General features: G+C 44.1%; 1 protein-coding gene across 3 annotated transcripts in view; it reads left to right on the top strand.

Moving 5' to 3' along the window:
- The window catches only part of NR1H3 (nuclear receptor subfamily 1 group H member 3), a 32,593-nt gene extending 12,755 nt beyond the window's left edge, over positions 1–19,838 (top strand). For all 3 annotated transcript variants that reach the window (XM_082485463.1, XM_082485464.1, XM_082485465.1), the window contains 8 exons: positions 4,165–4,403; positions 7,215–7,481; positions 13,853–14,061; positions 14,306–14,485; positions 14,887–14,986; positions 16,511–16,624; positions 17,396–17,490; positions 17,895–19,838. In XM_082485463.1, the coding sequence (XP_082341589.1) occupies positions 4,286–4,403; positions 7,215–7,481; positions 13,853–14,061; positions 14,306–14,485; positions 14,887–14,986; positions 16,511–16,624; positions 17,396–17,490; positions 17,895–18,041 (1,230 nt within the window). In that variant the 5' untranslated portion in view covers positions 4,165–4,285 and the 3' untranslated portion in view covers positions 18,042–19,838. The remainder of the gene's footprint in view (positions 1–4,164; positions 4,404–7,214; positions 7,482–13,852; positions 14,062–14,305; positions 14,486–14,886; positions 14,987–16,510; positions 16,625–17,395; positions 17,491–17,894) is intronic.
- Positions 19,839–20,457: the final 619 nt, after the last annotated feature.

Raw genomic sequence — 20,457 nt, 5'->3', positions numbered from 1 at the left:
AAGGGGCTTAGTTCTGTGCTGGTGCTGTAGGGTCCTGTGAAATCTCGGTCCAGCATGTTTTTTTCCTTGGCCATTTAGATCTGCAGACAACTTTTGATATCTGAGGTAGCATCACCACTGTGTGAGTTGTGCATTTATATTTCAGCGGAGACGCTTATCTATTGTTGTGAGCCCAGCTTTCAGAGGTAGATTCAGATTGGGTGCTGGCACAGAACATGTTTAAATGTGTCAGAAAACATGTAGAAGCCAAAATGCCAAATTATATCCCTGCTTTGATACATCTGAAAGATAGCCCTTCCTATCAGATGCATTTGTTCGCCAACAGCCTATTAGGTCCATGCGCAAAGGTGCAGTCCTGTGGACACACAGCTGTGTGACACGTGGGCACAGTCATGTTAACAGCTATACAAATGTAAGGTCTCTTCTGCTGATGCTGACGTGCTGCAGAGCGCATGCTTGTGATTCACTGCAGAGCTGAAACATAACCATGTATTTTCTCTTGGCAGAAGGTTGTAGGATTTTGTAATTTACAGGACCAGGACTCTGACCAGTAAATCCGGTTTTGAAAGATCCCAGAGACTTTGCGCAAACTTCCTAAAAAGCTACCGTTTCCTCTGAACATCCAGTATTTGGAGGTAAAGGGCTTGTTGTGCTATTTCTCGGATTATTCCTGCACTCCACAGTACAGTTTCTCCAGGGATGTACTTGCATCTGGTCTGGTTCCTGATCCTTAAACTTCTCACAGAAAGCACCAAACAAGGAATACCAGGGAGAGAACAGACCTGTTTAGCAGAAGTGTCACTGTAACTGTATCTAGCTCATTTGGTTTCTTTATGCGCTGTGTTGCCCAACGCTATCTCCTTTACTTGTCCTCAATAAATGTGGGTCGGAAATTAGGTATATTCTGTAACTTCATGTCTGTTGATGACAGATCAGATCAAAGACTTCCAGAAGAGTGTGTAAGTGCTTCAGCTGGGCATGGAAGAGGACTCAGCTGAGGGAATGGGATGAGATGAGATTGTTACTGGAGGAAGTGATGAATGTTTCCAGCATTTAGCATGAAGTGCAAGACCCAGGGCTGCCGCCTGTAGTCTCTGTTAACAGTACTTATTGTTGGAAGAGCGCTGATGTTGAGACCATTGGTATCCAAGTTGTTCTGTTGTCTCGGAAAAGAAAGGGAGAGGGAAGAAATGGAGTAGGGTGAAGCTGGTGGCAACACATCTCAGAAGTGTTTAGTGTCTTGTTTGGGACATGGGTGGTAAGGGCTGGCAGAAAATTGTTTCCCTTAGTCTTTCATCCATATGTGCTTCCTCACTGGACTATGTCTGCTCATCAGGTTCCTCTGTTCTAGACACTGCGTTAGAGAGAAGTGATTGCTTCATCTTTTGTCACTTGGCCAGTCCTGGTTTCTAAAACTGACAGAGTTAAGACAGACAGTGGGAGGCAGCACAGCAGATTATGTCAAGAAGACAGTGTTCCCTCTTGCAGTTACAGCTTGCATCACACTTCTACATTTCTAGTTGAAGTGGTGGTGCAAATTGGAAGATGTGAACCTCTAATAACATGATTATTAGTACAAAACTCGATAAGATTTTTAGTCATTTGAAAACAGTCCTCATGTATTTCTGTGAAAACTAACTCCCTGACCTAGTCATATAGTCTCTTACTTGTGTGCCTGTGGGGAAAATGCTAGTTTAGGTTTCTTTACCTGGCACCAGAGTGCTGCTGTTTGCAGTGAGGTCAGTTTTTCACAGCCTGCAACTGTTACTGAATCTACAAAACTGAAAAATTGTGAGTCTTAGCAGAGAAGACAAGAAACCTTTCCTATGTGGCCCATTCTGCTTTGGGAAGGCTGAAGGCTGGTGCATGAAGTAGGAACGTGTGCATCACGAAGATAGTGGCTGATAGGCCTTTTTCCTTGCTGTGTCCTGGGCGGGCACGTGGATTTATACTTCCCTCCCTGTTGGTAGCTGCAGACTTCTCGGACATTGCCAGGAAGTCTGCAGTCTTAGAAACTCCCCTTTAGGCTCCAGATGTCCTGCTGACAGTAAGTTTCGCTCTTGCAATGTCAGTCATGGTTGTGTGGATGACACAGTTTTGAAATCCTATCATGTTGTCCTCTTGCTTTCCAGAACACAGCAGTTGTGGCTGGGATGCAGCAAGACTGGGTCACTGAACTGAAGGCAGTTAGGCCTGACCACTGTCACTCAGTCCCTCAGCTGGGGGATCAAACTCTTCCTTTGAAAAATTACTGTGGTACTACTGCTGGTGACTCATTCTATGCAATAATTAATGTTTGAGTGAGTCTTTTGCGTGGCTTAAAGGAATGTGGAGATGCACTGAGGCAGTACACTTAACTTTCTTGTTTCATGCCCAAACATGTCCAGAGACATCTGATATCAGCATCAGTGAGGAGCTTGCATGGGACTAGGAATGCAAGTTGGGTTTGGGTTTGTTTCAGTGATGTTCCTATCTCCAGTTGATGCTCTGTGCCTCTCCAACAAGATTTTCAGTTGCTGCAGGATTTACTATGGAGACTTTTTAAAAGAGGTGGATTGTGATAGCCACGTTGTTCCCTTGAGGACTGTCAGTCTTTTTGAATTGGTTGCAAATCACATCAGTTCGGTTGTAGTCTCCCACAATAGGGCTTCCTCCTTTCTGTGGCTCAGAGTTTCATGTTTGCTGCCACTGCTTTTATCCTAGATAGTCTGTTTCTCCAGCGATTCAGTGGCTGTTGCACCAAAGGGCAGGGAGCTCTGAATTCCTTATACAGTCTGAGGCTGGGTTTACAAAGGTCACGTGAATTAATATGCCCAGTGGTTTTTAACACCTGCATCTATTATCTGCCACAGTGTAATGGGAGATGGCAAGAGCTCAGCAGGCTTGACAGTATGACTGCATTTATTCTTGCTGACTGTTTCGGAGTGCTGGGAGGGGGGTGGTTTGTGGAAGTACTCTTCACCTTTGCTTTTGGCATTCTAAGAAAAGATGCACAGTCTGGTCCAAAAACTAATGGGGGAAGAAGAGACTTGGCACTGTGGTCCTCTACCTCTCCCAGTCAGCACTGCAGCGTGTGAGGCATGCTCCTGCTTACCTGCTGCTTTTGTATCTGGTGTGCTGCACAGCTTTCTGTCACCTCCTATCTTTGAGTGGCAGGCTTCCAGTCCTGAACTCAATCACTCGAGTTAAACTGGTACAGGCCTTTAACGTAGTTGCTTTTTAAATCGGTTAATCCCTTTAGCTTGCATTGGTGAATCACTAAGTTAAGATCAACTGATCAAATGCACGTTCAATCAGATTAGGGGTATTTACATTAGCAGTTTGCATCGGTTTCACTAGGTCTGTGCAATCAAACCAGTAAGGCCTTTTTCTTGCACAGGTGGGGCTTTTCAGAAAAAGTGATTTGATTTGCTTTCTGGGTTCAGGTTCTGTAGTGGAGTTAGTGCTGTATAATAAAGATGCTTTTCAGCATGGTTTCCAGGTTCCAGGAGAGGGTATCCTCAGAAGGTTGGTGGTGAATCTATTTGCTGAGGGTGGTGTAATGGTCATTTCCTGTAGGTGTGATGCTGGCTTTCAATTTCTTGCGGTAGGTGAGGGGACGATTTGTCATCCTCATCCTTGATGCATCGTTGATCTTTGGCCCAGCCTTTGGCTACTGATATTAATAGGGAAATTTGGTGTTTTGTAGTCTTTGCTAAGTCACTGTATCAAAATTGTCTTTCACAGTTTTCTGCGTGCTCTGCAGTACGTGCCACAAATCCAGGGCAGCTGGCAGCAATGAGCTATTTATTACTGGAAGCTTTAACAAAGGCCACCAGCTGTAAAGCCTGGAATTTCCCTCTAACACACTTGGGAGAGGTCAGGGCTGAAGTCCCATGGTAGTGTTAGCAGTAATGAAGACTTGTCCTGCTTTGATAAATATTTTGACAATAAGAAGATAGTTTTGTGCCTGGGTGTGCTAATCTTGTACCTGTTACTGCAGTTCGTTAAAATATTGTGTGTCAAGAGGATAAACATTGATAAAACAAAGTTAGTTGTCCATTTTAATACATAAGAAAACAAAATCTTGAAGCGTGCTTGTGATGCAGCTTGTAATAGATTTTGTGAGTTAATAGCCTCAGCATTTGAACGCTTGCCTCTTTTGCATCTGTTTTCTTTCCACAGGTCCTTCAGTTTCTCTCTGCTACTGAAAGTCAGAAAGGAAGACAGACGCCTGCAGCCCCTTGCTCGGCAGTAACAATGCTGCAGCGATGAGATTATAGCAAGCCCTTCCTGTGTGGCCTCCATGGGTCCCACTCAACTCAGCACACAGGATCATGGGAAGAGGGTGGCAAGTGTATTTGAGATGGAGGAGCAAGGGCTTTCACTCTTCCCTGGCTCAGAGAACCCCCCTGAGCATGCAGGTATGGAAAAATGCTTACTAAATCCATGCAAGCTAAAGGCTATCCATTCTTTCAGCTGCAAGGAGAATTGGTACTTGGCAGAATTTGAGGGTGAGTTTTGCTGTGCTTGAGGCACTCAGAGAGAATGTCTAAGAATAGAATCAGTTATTGATAGTTGGAGATGGGTGGGTTTATCCAAGTGATAAATGTGTTGAATATTTTGCTTATTTGACCTTCTAGAGGCTAGGTCCGTGGTAGTAAAATGGATTTCTTTTTGTTAGCCTTATCAAAAGTTGCTGAACAATAAAGCTTTGCTACAGGTGACAATCCAGCAAGGGCCAGTGATGCAAAGAAATAACAGATTCTTGCAGATAGTGGAAAGACAGCAGAAGTTTCCGTGACACATTTCTGAGGTAAACTAAGGTTAAAAAAGTATCAGGAAATAGAATTGAGGTTTTGCAGTTATAATTGCTGCCAACATGCACAATCCTACACTTTCAAACTGTAAGAAGATGTAGTATAACATCTCTGGACAGGTAACAGGAAAAAAAGGAAAGCACAAGTGAGGTGTCCAGCATAGTATCAGCAACTTAACGAAAATATGACAAATAAATATATTTGTTGAACAATAAGGCAATGGGCAATCCCTGATATGAAAAGAAGAGGTGATCTGAACATTGTTTCTACTCTACTGATGAGTCCTAGTTCAAAGAGAGTAGTTGAAAGTGTTTGAAACAGCTTTGAGGACAGGAAAAGAAAACAATTGATAAATGCCTTACAAAAATGCAAGAAAAAAGCCACAAAATATGGAAAAAAAAATATTAAATGGGGGATCCTACTAAAAAAGGAGGACCCTAATGAGAGCTAAAGGTGCAGAGATGGCATGATACAGCCCAAATTATTTCTGTGTTATCTTTGACTACAGAAAATGACAATAATAAGCTATATAACTAAAATGGTTAGTGTTCAGAGATGGAAAATAATTTGCATAGATCAAAGAATAAGCCTGTCTGTCTCAGTAAAACAGTCATAGTATTGGTAATCAGACATTTATGTAACTTCTTAAAGACAGCTAAGAAATCCAGAAGACGGGCAGATCCATCTTGTGGAACTCATTGGATTACTCTGCTGTCCCTCAGAAACATATGAACAACATCTGAGGCTTCTGCAAAATTATTGTGCCATTTAATATACATGCAATGGCAGACTAAGTAATTTGAAATAACTGTAGGCATTGCATAACTTTTTCTTGGCAAAAGATTGTGTGAAGAGAAATACAGTAGAAGGAGAGGGGAATATCAGAGACTTAACCTTTCTGATGACATTTTCCTGCTGTCCGATCTGCAATGAGAAGGGCAGGCCAAAATGAGTGACCTCCAGACCTCTGTAAAGTCAATGGGATTGAAAATCAACACCAAGATACTTAAGACTGTGAAAATCAATATGTAGTGAAGAACACTGATAATAATTTCTGAGACTGACCTGAAACTATTTACCATTTCAGGAACTCGAGCAGAATAGTAAGCATAACTGAGAGTAGAGATAGAAATATTAGAACCATACATACAAAAATGAGACATGCCATTGTAACCCTGATGCTGATCAGGAAATGCAGCAGCCTTGTCCTGCAAACGAATTCCTATCAATTAACTCCACTGTAAAGGCTTTCCAGGCATATCTAAACATAATCTGGAGACTTATCAAGACATGCTGTTCATAATTTTTATGAACAGCTGCCTTAGAAGAACCTATAGATTTTGACATACAGGAAAACACTTGCACTGTGAGCTGTGCAGAAGGACATGTCAGATGCCAACATGGCTAGAATTAAATGAAATTAAAAGAGAGACGGAAAATAGGGAGGGAATATACAAATAACATCAGCAAGCATTTGGCTGGAATGCTTAAGGTGAGATGTGCTGGAGTAGACCAAAGATGTTTTCAGAACGCACTGCCAGTGACGAGATTAAGGTCCATCAGAATGACATGGGAAGAACTGGGAGCTGCTGCACAAGACCATTGGAAATGTGAGGCAGTAGTGAAGGCCTGTGTTTCAGATGGAATAACAAGGTTTAGTAAATGAACTGTCAGTACGAGTGCTGCAGTTTTAAGAGTGGGGAGCACTCTTCTTGAAGAAGAAAGGATGGCTTCAGGGTTCCAAAGGTTCACAGAGCTTGTGCAGTGTGCTGCTTGCCTGCTTATTGCCCATAATTCCATGAAGTTCCTGTCTTGACAGTTTCCCCAAGTGTTCCAGTTACAGGGATTGCCTATTCAGTCTGCTTTTTGTACAGTCACAGTTTCAGCACTATTTTTCTGTGACTATTTGACTGCTGAACCATTTTTCCTTATCCTTGTGTGGCAGAGAATAGAAGTAAGAGAACTGGAGGTGAATTTGGAAGAAAATTATTTTCTGCAGTCTTGGATTTCAGCTCAACTTTTTTGCAGCTCTTTCTCACACTGGTAACTTAACTGTCAATCCTGCTGATGGAAACTGCAGAAGAACATCTTGTTGAGCCTTCTAGCTCTTTCACCCTATTTTGGAGGGGAACAAGCATGAAGCTGTATCATCTTATGTAGTTGAGGTGAAACTGTTTGGATTACATCAATAGTTGGTTTGTTGCAGAAGATATGCTTGCCCAGAAGGGGAGTCTGTGAGATGGCAGACTTGACCTTTTCATCTATGTGTTTGGGAGATAGTGGGTTTGAGCAAGGATATTGGTTATGGTAAGGAAAGGGGCAGTCAGCTGCAAAACGCCATGCTTCCCTCATGTGTGGGGGTTTTCTTTTCTTTTTCTTTTTTTTCCTTTTCCATGGTACTGTTTGTTTTGGTAGAAAATCCCCCCCTGAAGCGGAAGAAGGGCCCAGCCCCTAAGATGCTGGGAAATGAAGTGTGCAGCGTGTGTGGGGACAAGGCCTCTGGCTTCCACTACAACGTGCTGAGCTGCGAAGGCTGCAAGGGCTTCTTCCGGCGCAGCGTCATCAAGGGTGCACAGTACGTCTGCAAGAATGGCGGCAAGTGTGAGATGGACATGTACATGCGTCGCAAGTGTCAGGAGTGCCGGCTGCGCAAGTGCCAGGAGGCGGGCATGCGGGAGCAGTGTGAGTGCAGGAAACAGTGCTGGGACAGGAGGCATGATGGGGCAGGCTGGGGGCTGATGGGTGTAGGGAAAGGGGCAGTGTGAGTGCTTGGGGGTCACATGTGAGCCATGCAGGCTGCGTGTGGAATGTGTGGGAAGTCACTGAGGGCTTAGCAGGGATCACCTGGAGAGGTGAGGCTGTTAGTAGAGTAACACGGGTGTGCTGAGAGCCCCAGCCCAATTGTATTCCTTGAACACTCTATTTTGTAGGAATCACGGAGTTTTCAGAGTTGGAAGGGACCTCTAGAGATCATCTACTCCAACTCCCCTGCCAAAGCAGGATTGCCTAGAGCACATCACTCAGGACTGCATCCAGGCGGGTCTTGAAAATCTCCAGAGAAGGGGACTCCACAACCTCCCTGGGCAGCCTGTGCCAGTGCTCTGTCATCCTCACCGTATAGAAGTGTTTCCGTGTATTTGAACGGAACTTCCTATGTTCTAGCTTGTGCCCATTGCCCCTCGTCCTGTCACTGAGATTGTACGCCATAATAAGGTCTCCCCTCAGCCTTCTCTTCTCCAGGCTAAAGAGTCCCAGCTCTCTCAGCCTTTCCTCATAAGGGAGATGCTCCAAGCCCTTAATCATCTTAGTTGCCCTTCGCTGGACTCGCTCCAGCAGTTCCCTGTCCCTCTTGAACTGGGGAGCCCAAAACTGGACACAGTATTCCAGTTGTGGCCTCACCAGTGCCGAGTAGAGGGGGAGAATGACCTCCCTCGACCTACTGGCCACACTCTTCCCTATGCAGCCCAGGATTCCATTGGCCTTTTTGGCGACAAGGGCACATTGCTGGGTCATGGATAATTTACTGTCTACTAGGACCCCCAGATCCTTCTCCTCAGAGCTACTTCCCAGCAGGTCTGCCCCTAACCTACACTGGCACTGGTGCCTAGCATTCTTCCTCCCCAGGTGCAGGACCTTGCACTTGCTTTTGTTGAACCTCATTAGGTTCTTCTCTGCCCAGCTCTCCAGCCTGTCCAGGTCACGCTGGATGGGGCAGCACGGCCCTCTGGGGTGTCAGTCACCCCACCCAGTTTGGTATCATCAGCAAACTTGCTGAGGGTACACTCTGTCCCCTCATCCAGGTCATTAATGAATATATTAAACAAAATTGGACCAAGTATTGACCCCTGGGGGACACCACTGGTTACAGGCCTCCAACTAGACTCTGTGCCGCTGGTCACAACCCTCTGAGTTCTGTCCCGCAGCCAACTCTCAATCCACCTCACTGTCACCTCATCTAGCCCATACTTCCTCAGCTTCCTAATGAGGATGTCATGGGAGACAGTGTCAAAAGCCTTGCTAAATCAAGGTAGATGACATCCACGACTCTCCCCTCATCCAGCCAACCAGTTATAACATCATAGAAAGCTATCAGATTGGTCAAGCACGATCTACCCTTGGTAAATCCATGTTGACCACTTCCAATAACTTCCTGTTCCTCAACGTGTTTGGAACATCCAGAATGAGTCGCTCCATTACCTTCACAGTATCACAGTATGCTAGGGATTGGAAGGGACCTCAAAAGATCATCTAGTCCAATCCCCCTGTCGGAGCAGGAACGCCTAGATGAGGTTGCACAGGAAGGCGTCCAGGCGAGTTTTGAATGTCTCCAGAGAAGGAGACTCCACAACCTCCCTGGGCAGCCTGTTCCAGTGCTCTGTCACCCTCACTGAGAAGAAGTTTCTTCTCAAATTTAAGTGGAACCTCTTGTGTTCCAGCTTGAATCCATTACCCCTTGTCCTATCATTGGTTGCTACTGAGAAGAGCCTGGCTCCATCCTCATGACATTCTCCCTTTATATATTTATAAACGCTAATAAGATCACCCCTCAGTCTCCTCTTCTCCAAACTAAAGAGACCCAGCTCCCTCAGTCTTTCCTCATAAGGGAGATGCTCCACTCCCTTAATCATCTTAGTTGCCCTATGCTGGACTCTCTCCAACAGCTCTCTGTCCTTCTTGAACTGAGGGGCCCAGAACTGGACACAATATTCCAGATGCGGTCTCACCAGGGCAGAGTAGAGGGGAAGGAGGACCTCTCTCGATCTGCTAACCACCCCCCTTCTAATACAGCCCAGGATGCCATTGGCCTTCTTGGCCATTGACCTTCCCAGGGACAGAGGTGAGACTAACTGGTCTGTAGTTCCCTGGGTCCTCCTTCTTGCCTTTTTTGAAGATCGGAGTGATGTCAGCCTTCCTCCAGTCCTCAGGCACCTCTCCTGTTCTCCATGACCTTTCAAAGACAATGGAGAGTGGTCTAGCAATAACATCCGCCAGCTCTCTCGGCACTCGCGGGTGCATGCCATCAGGGCCCATGGACTTATGAATGTCCAGCTTGGCCAAGTGGTCTCTGACACGGTCCTCCTCAACTGAGGGAAAATCTTCCTCTCTCCAGACCTTCCCCTTTGCCTTCAGAGTATGGGATTTGTGAGAGACAGCTTTAGCAGTGAAGACCGAAGAAAAGAAGGCATTCAGTAACTCTGCCTTCTCTGTGTCTTCCACCACTAGGGCACCTGTCTCATTCACCAGTGGGCCTGCATTTTCCCTAGTCTTCCTTTTTCTATTGATATACTGAAAGAATCTCTTCTTATTGTCTTTAACTGCAGTGGCCAAGCTGAGTTCTGATTGAGCTTTGGCCCTTCTCATTTTCCCCCTACATAGCTTTGTTATATCTTGATAGTCCTCATAAGTTGCCAACCCCCTTTTGCAGAGAATGTAAACTTTCCTTTTTTTCCTGAGGTCCAGCCAAAGCTCTCTATTTAGCCAGGCTGGTCTTCTTCCCTGTCTGCTCATTTTTTGAGACTTGGGGATGGCCTTCTTCTCCTGCTTGAAGTATGCCCAGCCTTCCTGGGCACCTTTGCTCTTCAAAACTGCCTCCCAAGGGACACTTTTGACCATGCTCCTCAACAGGCTAAAGTCTGCCCTTCGGAAATCCAAGGTGGCGGTTCTGCTGGCTCCCTGCCTTACTTGATCAAGAATTGAAAACTCTATCATTTTGTGATCACTCTGTCCAAGGCGACCTCCAACCTTTACATCCCCACAAGACCTTCTCTGTTAACAAACAGTAGGTCCAGTAGGGCACTTACCCTAGTTGGTTCCTTCACCAGCTGTGTTAGGAAGTTGTCTTCCACACACTCCAGGAACCTCCATGACTGTTCCCTCTCTGCTGCGTAGTATTTCTAGCAGATGTCTGGGAAGTTGAAGTCCCCCATAAGAACAAGGGCAGATGATCGTGAGACTTCTGCCAGCTGCTTATAGAATACTTCATTGGTTTCTACATCCTGATTGGGAGGTCTATAACAAACTCCCATCATGATGTCTGCCTTGTTGGCCTTCCCCTTAATTCTTATCCATACACGCTCAACACTGTCATCCACACTGTTAAGTTCCAGACATTCAAAACTGCCCCTAACATAGAGGGCCACCCCACCAACTCTCCTTCCTTGCCTATCCCTTCTGAAAAGTTGGTAGCCATCGATTACAGCACTCCACTTGTGTGTGTCCTCCCACCACGTCTCTGTGATGGCAACTATATCATAGTTTCCTTGCTGTACAGTGGCCTCCAGCTCCTCCTGTTCATTTCCCATGCTGTGTGCATTAGTATAGATGCACTTCAGCTGGGCTAATTGTTCTGCCACTTTCTTGGGGGGACAAGCCCTAATTCGCACCTGATCATGCTCACCTGATCAAGAACTTGTGTGAGTCTTTCCTCTGATGTCATATTCCAACTAACACGCGTTCTTCAGTATGCTGTCAACTGTATCGGTAAACTCAGGCTTCTCTCTGTCTTGTGATCAGGACTGCAAGGTTGGTCACCGTGCTCCTTGAACAACAGGCACTTTGCCTTGTACTTGGAGCTTGTGACACAGGTCAAGGGCAGCGCCACAGTACTGCAGCTGTGTTTGTGCAGACTTGATCTCGTTGCTCCCTTTAGTGAACTCTGCTATTTTTCCCACACAGCTGTAAGTCTGCTGTTTCTGAATATTCAACAATGTTCCTGCTCACATATCAGGAACAGCCCTCCTCTGTCAAGGCATCTGGGTTTCATCCCTTTGCTGGCCAAGACTGACCAAATGGATGCTCAGTTAATGTTAAATCTGTGTGAAGTCGCCTTTTCTGACATCCAGCACCCAGAACAGTGAGGAACAGAGGGTATTTTGGAAAAATCTTATTAAAAATACTTCTGCAAAAATTAAGTCCCACTGAGCTGCACCAAGGAAACATGCTGTTGAGGTTTTTTTTTTTTTCAACATGAAACACAGCACACCTAACATGTAATCAGTATCTTTTTCATGCTTATCAGCATTACATATGCTTTCTTTGTCCCGTTTCCCTGCTCCTGAGAGCTACAAAACATGTGTATTTGAAAAGCTATGTAGCAAGGCTACCTGTCCACCTTGCTACTCTTCTGTTGCAGGTAGATACTAGACAGCCTCAGTGTGTTTCTGCATTTACTCATTGTCTTATGTTGAAGACAACTCAGGAAAATTAGGCCAAAATGAATCTTTGTGTTATTATCAAGTGTTTGGCAATTCTTGTCTACACTGTAATCCCTACTGCAAATTTGCCTTGTTAATCTTGACAGAAACTGAGGGCTTTTTCCTCCAGCTGTTTCACTTGGAAGTTCATTCCAGAACCTCCCTCTACTAATTGTTGGAAACATTCTTCTAATTCCCAGACTGAAGTTAGTCATGGTCAGTTTATTGTTCTTAAGCCAGTTTGAACCATGAGGTTAAGTAGTTCCTTCACGGCAAACCAAGTAACTTAGATCGCTTTGAATTTAGCATGGTGTAGAAGCTTGCACATATGAGTTTTCAAGATTTGGTAATATCCGGTAAGTTGTTACTCGCTATAAATTCTTTTTGCATATGAGTCCTAAGAGGAGGTACTGTAATTCCTTGGATCAATTATTTCCCTTCTTAAACTAACACTGTGACTAGCATTTTCTAATCTTATAGGTCCCCCTTAATTTGGATTGTACTGAGTATCTCTGCTGTTAGACTTGTGATTTTTCTTTGTGTGTGTACCTGTGTGTGCATGCTCCCTGTTGGAAGTCAGGCATAAAGATTACTCTTAGCTTAAACGTGCTGTGTTCTTCATCTTTCCCTCCAATCCCATGGACTGTCCATTTCAGAATGCTCTCTCACAGTAGTTCTCCATTTCTTGTCTTGTTTAATGTGATTCTTTTGAGAAGTCCAAGTATATACTTGTTCAGTTTTGGGGCCTGCCTTCATGTGTAGCAGCCACGTTTCTTTTTACCTGTGCATAAAAAATGGCCAAAGAATCTTTCAGCACTTTTTAAATCTTGTTTGCTAAGTCAAGCTTCATTTTTTTTTTTATCTTTGCTCCTGAAGATGCAGTTTCTTTTCCAGTCAGTCCAATTTCTGCTTTTTGTTCATTAATTGGTAACTCACAGGATGATTCTCTTGAACATAATCCTTGAATCCAGGTATGTCTGGTAGTTTCTTTTTTTTTTTTTTTTTTTTGATGCAGCTTGCAGATAGCTTTTATAGCTTTGACTTAAAGATTTAACACCAAACCGTCTCTACATACAAATCAGTGAATTCTTCAGTTAACTTACTTAAAGGCCATTAACAGGGTTTTGTATTTAAATTAGCTAATGAGCAGTTGGTCCAATAAGATTTTTCACAACATATGTCTCGAGTTGTTTCATTCCTTACAATATTATATCTAAATGGCACATCTAAATGGCACATCCTTTGACTTCATGACTAAAGACGACTTCTAGCCCTACTCCTGAATTACTCACGGTCCTCAGTATGTTTTATGCAAAGCTATTCTTTCACTATTCATCTTGTGGTTTGTTACTACTCTACAGTCTGCTGCAGATGGGCTGTGTAGAAAATTGTCCTTTCACTCTCAACCTCCATCCAATACTGACTCTGACCTCTCAAGAGGAAGATGAAATGGCACAATCTGTTAATTTAGCAACATTATATAATTGAAATATAATATTTCAATTATATTTTCAAATAATTGAAATCTATTATAACATGACATTTTGGGCAATTTCTTAATGGGGAAAGTTGCTGTTGTCTTTGAGATCTTCAGGGCATCATGAAGGAAGCTTCTATCCTTTGTAAACACTTTACATGACAGTATGACTAAAAGAAAGGCAAAGGAACAACTTAAGTGGGGAAAAGAGGGAGAAACAAATAAGTATCACTGTCTCCTTTCTGTGTTGTGTATGCTCTGATTATACCAGATACAAGCAGCTGTGATCTCTGCCTCTTCATCCACAGCATGTTACCCTCTGTTTACTGTGGTTTCCCGTGTGCTGCTGTGTCACGATTGATCTCTGGTTATTCCTGCTTTAGATGTTCTGTCTGAAGAACAGATCCAGCTGAAGAAACTAAAGAAGCAGGAAGATGATCAGGCTCGGACAGTTGTGGTGCGTCCAAACCCTCCGAATCCACCCAGCCCTTCCCACAAACTGACACCTGAACAGTTGAGCATGATAAAAAAGCTCGTGGCCGCACAGCAGCAGTGCAACCAGCGCTCATTCACAGACAGGCTCAAAGTGACGGTAAAAACTCTACCAGTGTACCTAAAATAAGAAAATGTGAAGTTTAGGGAGTCGGGGTTGTGGGTAAATTATTTAGGAGAACAGAGATACTTTAGGCATTTCATCTGTGGGCTAAAGTTCTGTAAAGAATAGCAAAGGATGATGTTCCAATGTGTCTCATTTTCTTTCTCTGTTTACTTCATCTTGTCTTTCTGCCCTGGCTCCATCTTTCACTTATATACGCTGTCTCTTCCCATTCCCACAGCCGTGGCCCCAAGTTCCTGACCCAAATAACCGTGAAGCAAGGCAGCAGCGTTTTGCTCACTTTACAGAACTTGCAATTATCTCTGTGCAAGAGATTGTGGACTTTGCCAAGCAACTACCTGGCTTCCTGGAGCTCACCAGGGAAGATCAGATTGCTTTATTGAAGACATCTACCATAGAGGTGAGAGTTTGGCTCCATCACAGTACATAGTAGCAGAGATGAAAGAATTTGAAGTACTTGCCTGGAGAACTGATTCCATCCCTTTTTTTGGGATGGCTGAAGGACCTCAGCTATGGGACCATTGGTGCATTGCCAGGCTATACTGGCAAAGGGCCGTGGAGGAGCATGAGGCAAGAGCCTTGGTAGTGGTAAGCAGGTATTCCCCCTTCCCAGAAACAGACAGTGCAAAGGATGCAGCAGAATTTACCTTGGAATTTTTAAGCACTCTGAGAGAAACTTCTTGGAGGGTTCTTGTTTGGTTTTGTTTTTTTTTTTCAGAGATTCTCTAACACTCAGCAAATTATTGATGTTGTAACATTCTTTCCTGTTTTCAAATCAAGTATATCTATTTCTGGTTTCAGGTGATGTTGTTGGAGACATCTCGGCGCTACAATCCAGAGATTGAGAGCATCACCTTTCTTAAGGACCTGAGCTATAATCGGGATGACTTCGCCAAAGCAGGTGGTGCATTAGACAGGTGTTTCTTCTTTCACTGTGTCTTGTGTTCTTTCATCTTTTCCTTTTTAATGTGGGCTGCTGGAAATAGTACATGAGGCCTTAAAGCTGAAGTCAGGTGAGAAGTTTAGAACAGGACCAGACTAATAGCCTCACAAACCTTTTTTTGCTTTTAACATGTGATACTAGCTCAGTTCATGTTTGGAGGTTTTGTTTTTTTTTTTTAGGTGTGAACTTGCTTTGGAAAATTTAGACTCTTACAGCATGAAAATCTTGCTATAATAGTACACCTAGGGCTAGCAGCTGGTGTGAACTTCCGTGCTGGTAGAGATCTGATGTGGACATGTGGTCTTAGAGCCATATCAGATCAGAATAAATCAAACTCCAGTCTTCTCTCCCTTGCAAGTGTATCACTTACTAATCTAAATGAATGCTTTGAGTGATGACGTTAGTGTGATTACATTTCAGTTGATATGAAGTCTATACTGCGCACTGAAGATGCCCGCAGAGTGCTTTAGATGTGTTATCAGCTCAGTATACGATGGTCTGTGGTGATGTGATTTCTGAAGTCTATTTTTCCAGGAGCAATGAGTATCGGTAATATCAGATGAAGTAACAGGAAGTGTGTGTCTTCAGTATTTCTGAAAACGAGAATTTGGCTGTCCTTCATGTGATTTCTTGAGTAGCTATGTAACCATTTATACTTGAGATGGCTTTTGTATACAACTTTCCTCTTTGCTCTTCCTGGTAGCCTTTTCTTCAGATTATTAGGAAGGCAGCCAGAAAGATTCCCTCCATCTTGTTCATCCTTCTCTGATGCAGTTGTACTGCAGGAAATTAGAAACGTGAATGCTGTTTTGGGGGAAACGCCTAAAGTTTTCAGCATGATAGCACAAAGACCTGATTTGACAGTCACCTCTGTATGTTATGACAGTAAATAGCAATGCATTTCTGCCTGACTGCCTTTATGAAAGGAGGCGATTGGAAGCCTAAGTCAGGCACTGCCTCAGCTCTCCCAGCTTTCTGAGCTGACAGAAATTGCATAGTTCAGACTCTTGGAACTATGTATTTTCAGCTCAGACAGACTTTAGATGAATCTGGAGCATGGGATTAAAGCTTTCTTTGAAAGCAAGAGGGCTGCTCGATTTGAAGGAGGTGATGGTGTGACAGTGGAAAGTGTAGATGTTATACTTGTGGGCTTCTGACTTTTTGACAGCCTTACCTAATAGTTGATGTCATGTTCCTTTAGCTGTTGCCTTGTAATGTCCTGTGGGGCATTTAAGGAAACCCAGAAATAGCATCATTTACAGTTAGAGCGTGATTCCTCAGCCATTGTTTCTGGTGCTCACCAGTAGTGATAGGATGTAAACGGAGGTTTCAGCCACACTTGGAACATAACGTAAAGGTTTTTCCCTGCCTGCCTGTCCTCCTTGTTCCCTGGCATACTGCAGTGGGTTTATGGCAGCTTATTCTGTGAGAGAGAGGAGACAGTTGTTGTTGCCTCACCTTGTTCTCTTCTGTTTGTTGCAGGTCTGCAGTTTGAGTTCATTAACCCTATCTTTGAGTTCTCAAAGGGAATGAATGAGCTACAGCTCAACGATGCTGAATATGCACTTTTAATCGCCATCAACATTTTCTCTGCAGGTAAAAAGCCAGCAGTGAGTCAGAGGGCAAATAAAGTAGAGTTAAGGGAAGGTCACCAGATGAAGAGGAGTGATAGAGAGTGTGTAAGGTCTAGTGATAAAGGGAGTGTGTTATTACTTCTGTTTAGGGTATTCATTATGTTCTGAATTTTCTAGTGCCACCTCCAGAGGAAATCAGATTCCCCACTGCTGGAAAAATCTTCCTCATTTAGAAATTGGTATTTTACTGTCCCATTAATGTACTTGGCACGTTTCTGGTGTGATGCAGGTCATGTGGCATGAGTGACATCTAGTGGTGAAATAAAGGTGCTCTGGGCCAGGACAGGCAAAGCCACCTCTGCTCTTTACTTCTGTTTTCTGTCTTGTGACCTGAAAGATGAGGTGGTTTTTTTCCCTTTCTTCTTGTTTTTATAAATGGCTCAGCTGCTGGAGGGACTCTCCCATTCCCTCCTGAATGGGCAGCTTCTCATCCCCACCAGAACAGGAATGTGACACCAGGTACACTTATCTAGTGCTGTTTTGTCTCTCTAACCCTCCACCTCTATAGGAGTCAGATCGGATTCCCCTGTGCAGTAGACATGACTGAGAAAGAACAGTTACAGAAAACTGACATAGCTGCTGCAGTCATGGATGACTCTGCCAGCTGTGCTGCATGAATGCTAGATGATGTTTTGGGGAGAGACTATACTGAGGTACTGGGGATAGGCAGGGATATTAAATCCAGTGAAGCTGCCTGTGACAACCTACTTAATTCTAACCTGCTTTTTGGCAGACCGACCGAATGTGCAGGACCAGTCCCTGGTGGAGAGGCTGCAGCACACCTATGTGGAAGCCCTTCATTCATATATTTGCATCAACAGACCAAACGTAAGTGCCTGATCAGAACATCCCCAATGATGATGCAAACTGACTTTGTGTTTATGCAGGCGTAGTTCCTGCAGTACTGTCTGTAATGGGTCTCTTGCTGCCTGTACTGTCAGGCTCTTCCCTTCTGCGGCTGTTTGGTAGCAGCTGTAAATGCAGGATTTGTGAGTTGTCACAGCCTGCTGTCCTGTATCCTGTTCTGTAGTTTAGCCAGCATGGAAAGTCTGGAGTTTTGGGACATGGTGTAGTATTTGTTCCCTCCACACTGCCACCTCCTGGAGAAGGCTGGGCTTAGAGGAAGTCGGGATTGTGGTTATAATGCATCATCTGGTCTGGTAACTTTTTTTTTTTTAAACAAAGTTTTAGTGTGAATTTATTAACGTCTGTCTATTTGTCTGACTCTGCAGGACCGCCTGATGTTTCCACGGATGTTAATGAAGCTGGTCAGTCTTCGGACACTAAGTAGTGTCCACTCTGAACAGGTGTTTGCCCTTCGGCTGCAGGACAAGAAACTCCCTCCCCTGCTCTCAGAAATCTGGGATGTGCATGAGTGACTGCATGCTCCCAGGGCACTGATGTACCGACATAATGCCATCTCCCAGCCTTTGCTAACGAGAAGCCAGCCTCCCCTCTCCCAAGCACTGAACTCTGGGCTAGGCAGTGCAGGGAGTGATGAGCCTGGGGTCTCGATGTTGTCATGAGATTATGCAGGAGGCAGCTGGGGTAGATCAGATGGGGTGGGTTGGTTTCAATGTAGTGCCCATACCCCATAGGAATAACATGAAACATCTGAAAACGGTAGAAATGAAGACCTTCCCCACACACCCATCGCCTTCTTCAGAGTCTTTCTCTTCTCTAAGCGTGTCCTGAGGGTTTGCCCATTGGTCCTCTCCTCTCTTCTTGATTATGAAAATGAATTTGCAGGAACTTGCCAAACCCTCTCTATTGAGAGTAACCCAGCTCAAAAGGCTTCTGCAGGGTCCCCAGTGTACCTGGATCTGAGGAGCTCAGGGAAGTCAATGTGGATGTTCTAGGGGTTTCACTGGGTTTTCTAAATAAAATCTCTTGTATGTGCTGCCCTTTACAATGATTCCAAGAGAAGTAGCTGTTATTTCTTTATTATGAGACTTCATCTCTAGAGCTGCCCTTTCATTCTGGCCCTCCTTTGGAAAAAGGACTCCTGTAATGTGTAGTGCCCTTTGTCTAATGGGGAGGCCCTCTGGGTAGGGAACATTTGAACATCAGAAAGATGTCAGGCATAAAGTAGTAGATTTTTTTTTTTTAATGTAATATAATTGCAGTTTTATCTCATGGTGGTTCTCAGCCACTTTACCTTTGATTTGCTAACAGCTGGAAAACTTTAGTTCAAAACAAATCAGGGCATAGATTTTTATCTTTAGGGGTGGAATAGAAGAAGGACAGGTGGGAAGGACTGGTACCTAGGCAAGGTAGGTGTGGTGGAAGGATCACAAAAACTTCCAAGAATTTGGAGCATGTGGCATGTGTTCCAAGGTGGGTGTGAAGATGTATCAGCCAAGGAGAGAGGACACACTGCATTTAGTGAAATATGTGGGCATTGCGTAAGCTGTGGGCCGCACAACTCCCAGATCATGGGCTGCAGGAATACTGGGTGTAACCAGATCCACTTGCATCTTCTTCTTTTTGCCAAAGTCTTTCCAAGGTATTTGCTCAAGGTTTTAGTGATGGTCATGGGATATGGAGCTCCCTCCTGTATGAGGAGTGCCAACTGCTTTAGAAGGACACTTGGGTCTTGTATCCTTTTTTCACTTTGGGCACTGTGAGATCCACACTGGATTTACGCCCCGAGTTCTTAAGTATCCACATCCGTAAGTATTCTAGGATTTACAGCAATATTTTGTCTGACAGAAGAGAAATATACTGTTGTAAAACATGTTCCTTATTTTCCAAGAAACAACATCTTATGGCTGATCTCAGAGATGTAACCTGAAGTATCCTGGTAGCTTGGTCTCATGAGTCTTCTCTGTCATAGGGGTCTATGTTTGCTTGCCCGGTGAGCATCCCAAAAGCCTAGGTTCACATGGCTCTTTGGTTTTTTTTGGGGTTTTTTTTTTTTTTGGCTGTGTATCTGAGCGCTCTGCCCGTGGTGAGGGTATCGTGTCCATTTTGCACTTGAGGTTGGTCCCCTGCCACTGGCCTTCACTCTGCACCTTTGTAAAGCACTTGTAACAATCTGTAAAATAATCTGTTGTTTTTTATAACTCATTGCAATTGCAAAAATTCTTGTTTAAATCTGTATTTTTAACTAATCTGTTTGAGAAATGTTAATGTTTATATAAAAGAATAAAGCCTAATACAGGATTTTGACATTCTCTGATGTGCTGTCATTAGACTGGAGGAGGGTGGAATAAGTTCTTGAATGTTACAAGCTCAAAGCTGAGAAGAAAGTGAGTATATAGGTTGGGGAAAAGCAAGCAGTGCTGAAAAAGAAATAGTGCAACCCCCAGCAATTTCTTTTGGTCTCTAGTATGAGATTTTAGCTTGCTATGCACCTTGCTGTGTGCCAGAGCTGGCAAAGAGGTGAAGTGGATTAAGTGCACGTCACGAAGACCATGACTTATACATACACACCTCATCTTGATTTGTACCGCTACCTTCAGAATTTAACCCTTTTATTCCATGTGCTCCACTCCATTTTCTGTATATTGTGGCTTGCCAAATTCGAAATAGGAGTTCAGTATGCCCCTGGCTGTCCAATGGGTTTCAGCAGGACCCTAGCTGATATATTATGAATATATCAGAAATGATCAGCATAGGAGAAGCGAGAGGGATTAGCTGTCCATACGCGTTACCTTGAAGGGGAGGGTGGAACAGGGAAGCGGATAGCTGTCCGGCACGAGCTGCTTCCAAAGGACTTGACGATCCCCTGGCACAATGGGAAAGGAAAGCAAGTGTCAATTCAGCAAGGCTCCGTGCCACAGGCTATTCTGC

The sequence above is a fragment of the Vanellus vanellus genome (genome assembly GCF_965231255.1).
Source record: "Vanellus vanellus genome assembly, chromosome: 6".
In the NCBI taxonomy this organism is placed as follows: Eukaryota; Metazoa; Chordata; class Aves; order Charadriiformes; family Charadriidae; genus Vanellus; species Vanellus vanellus.
Note: the sequence above shows the minus strand (reverse complement) of the source record. Positions and strands in the feature narration are given on the sequence as shown.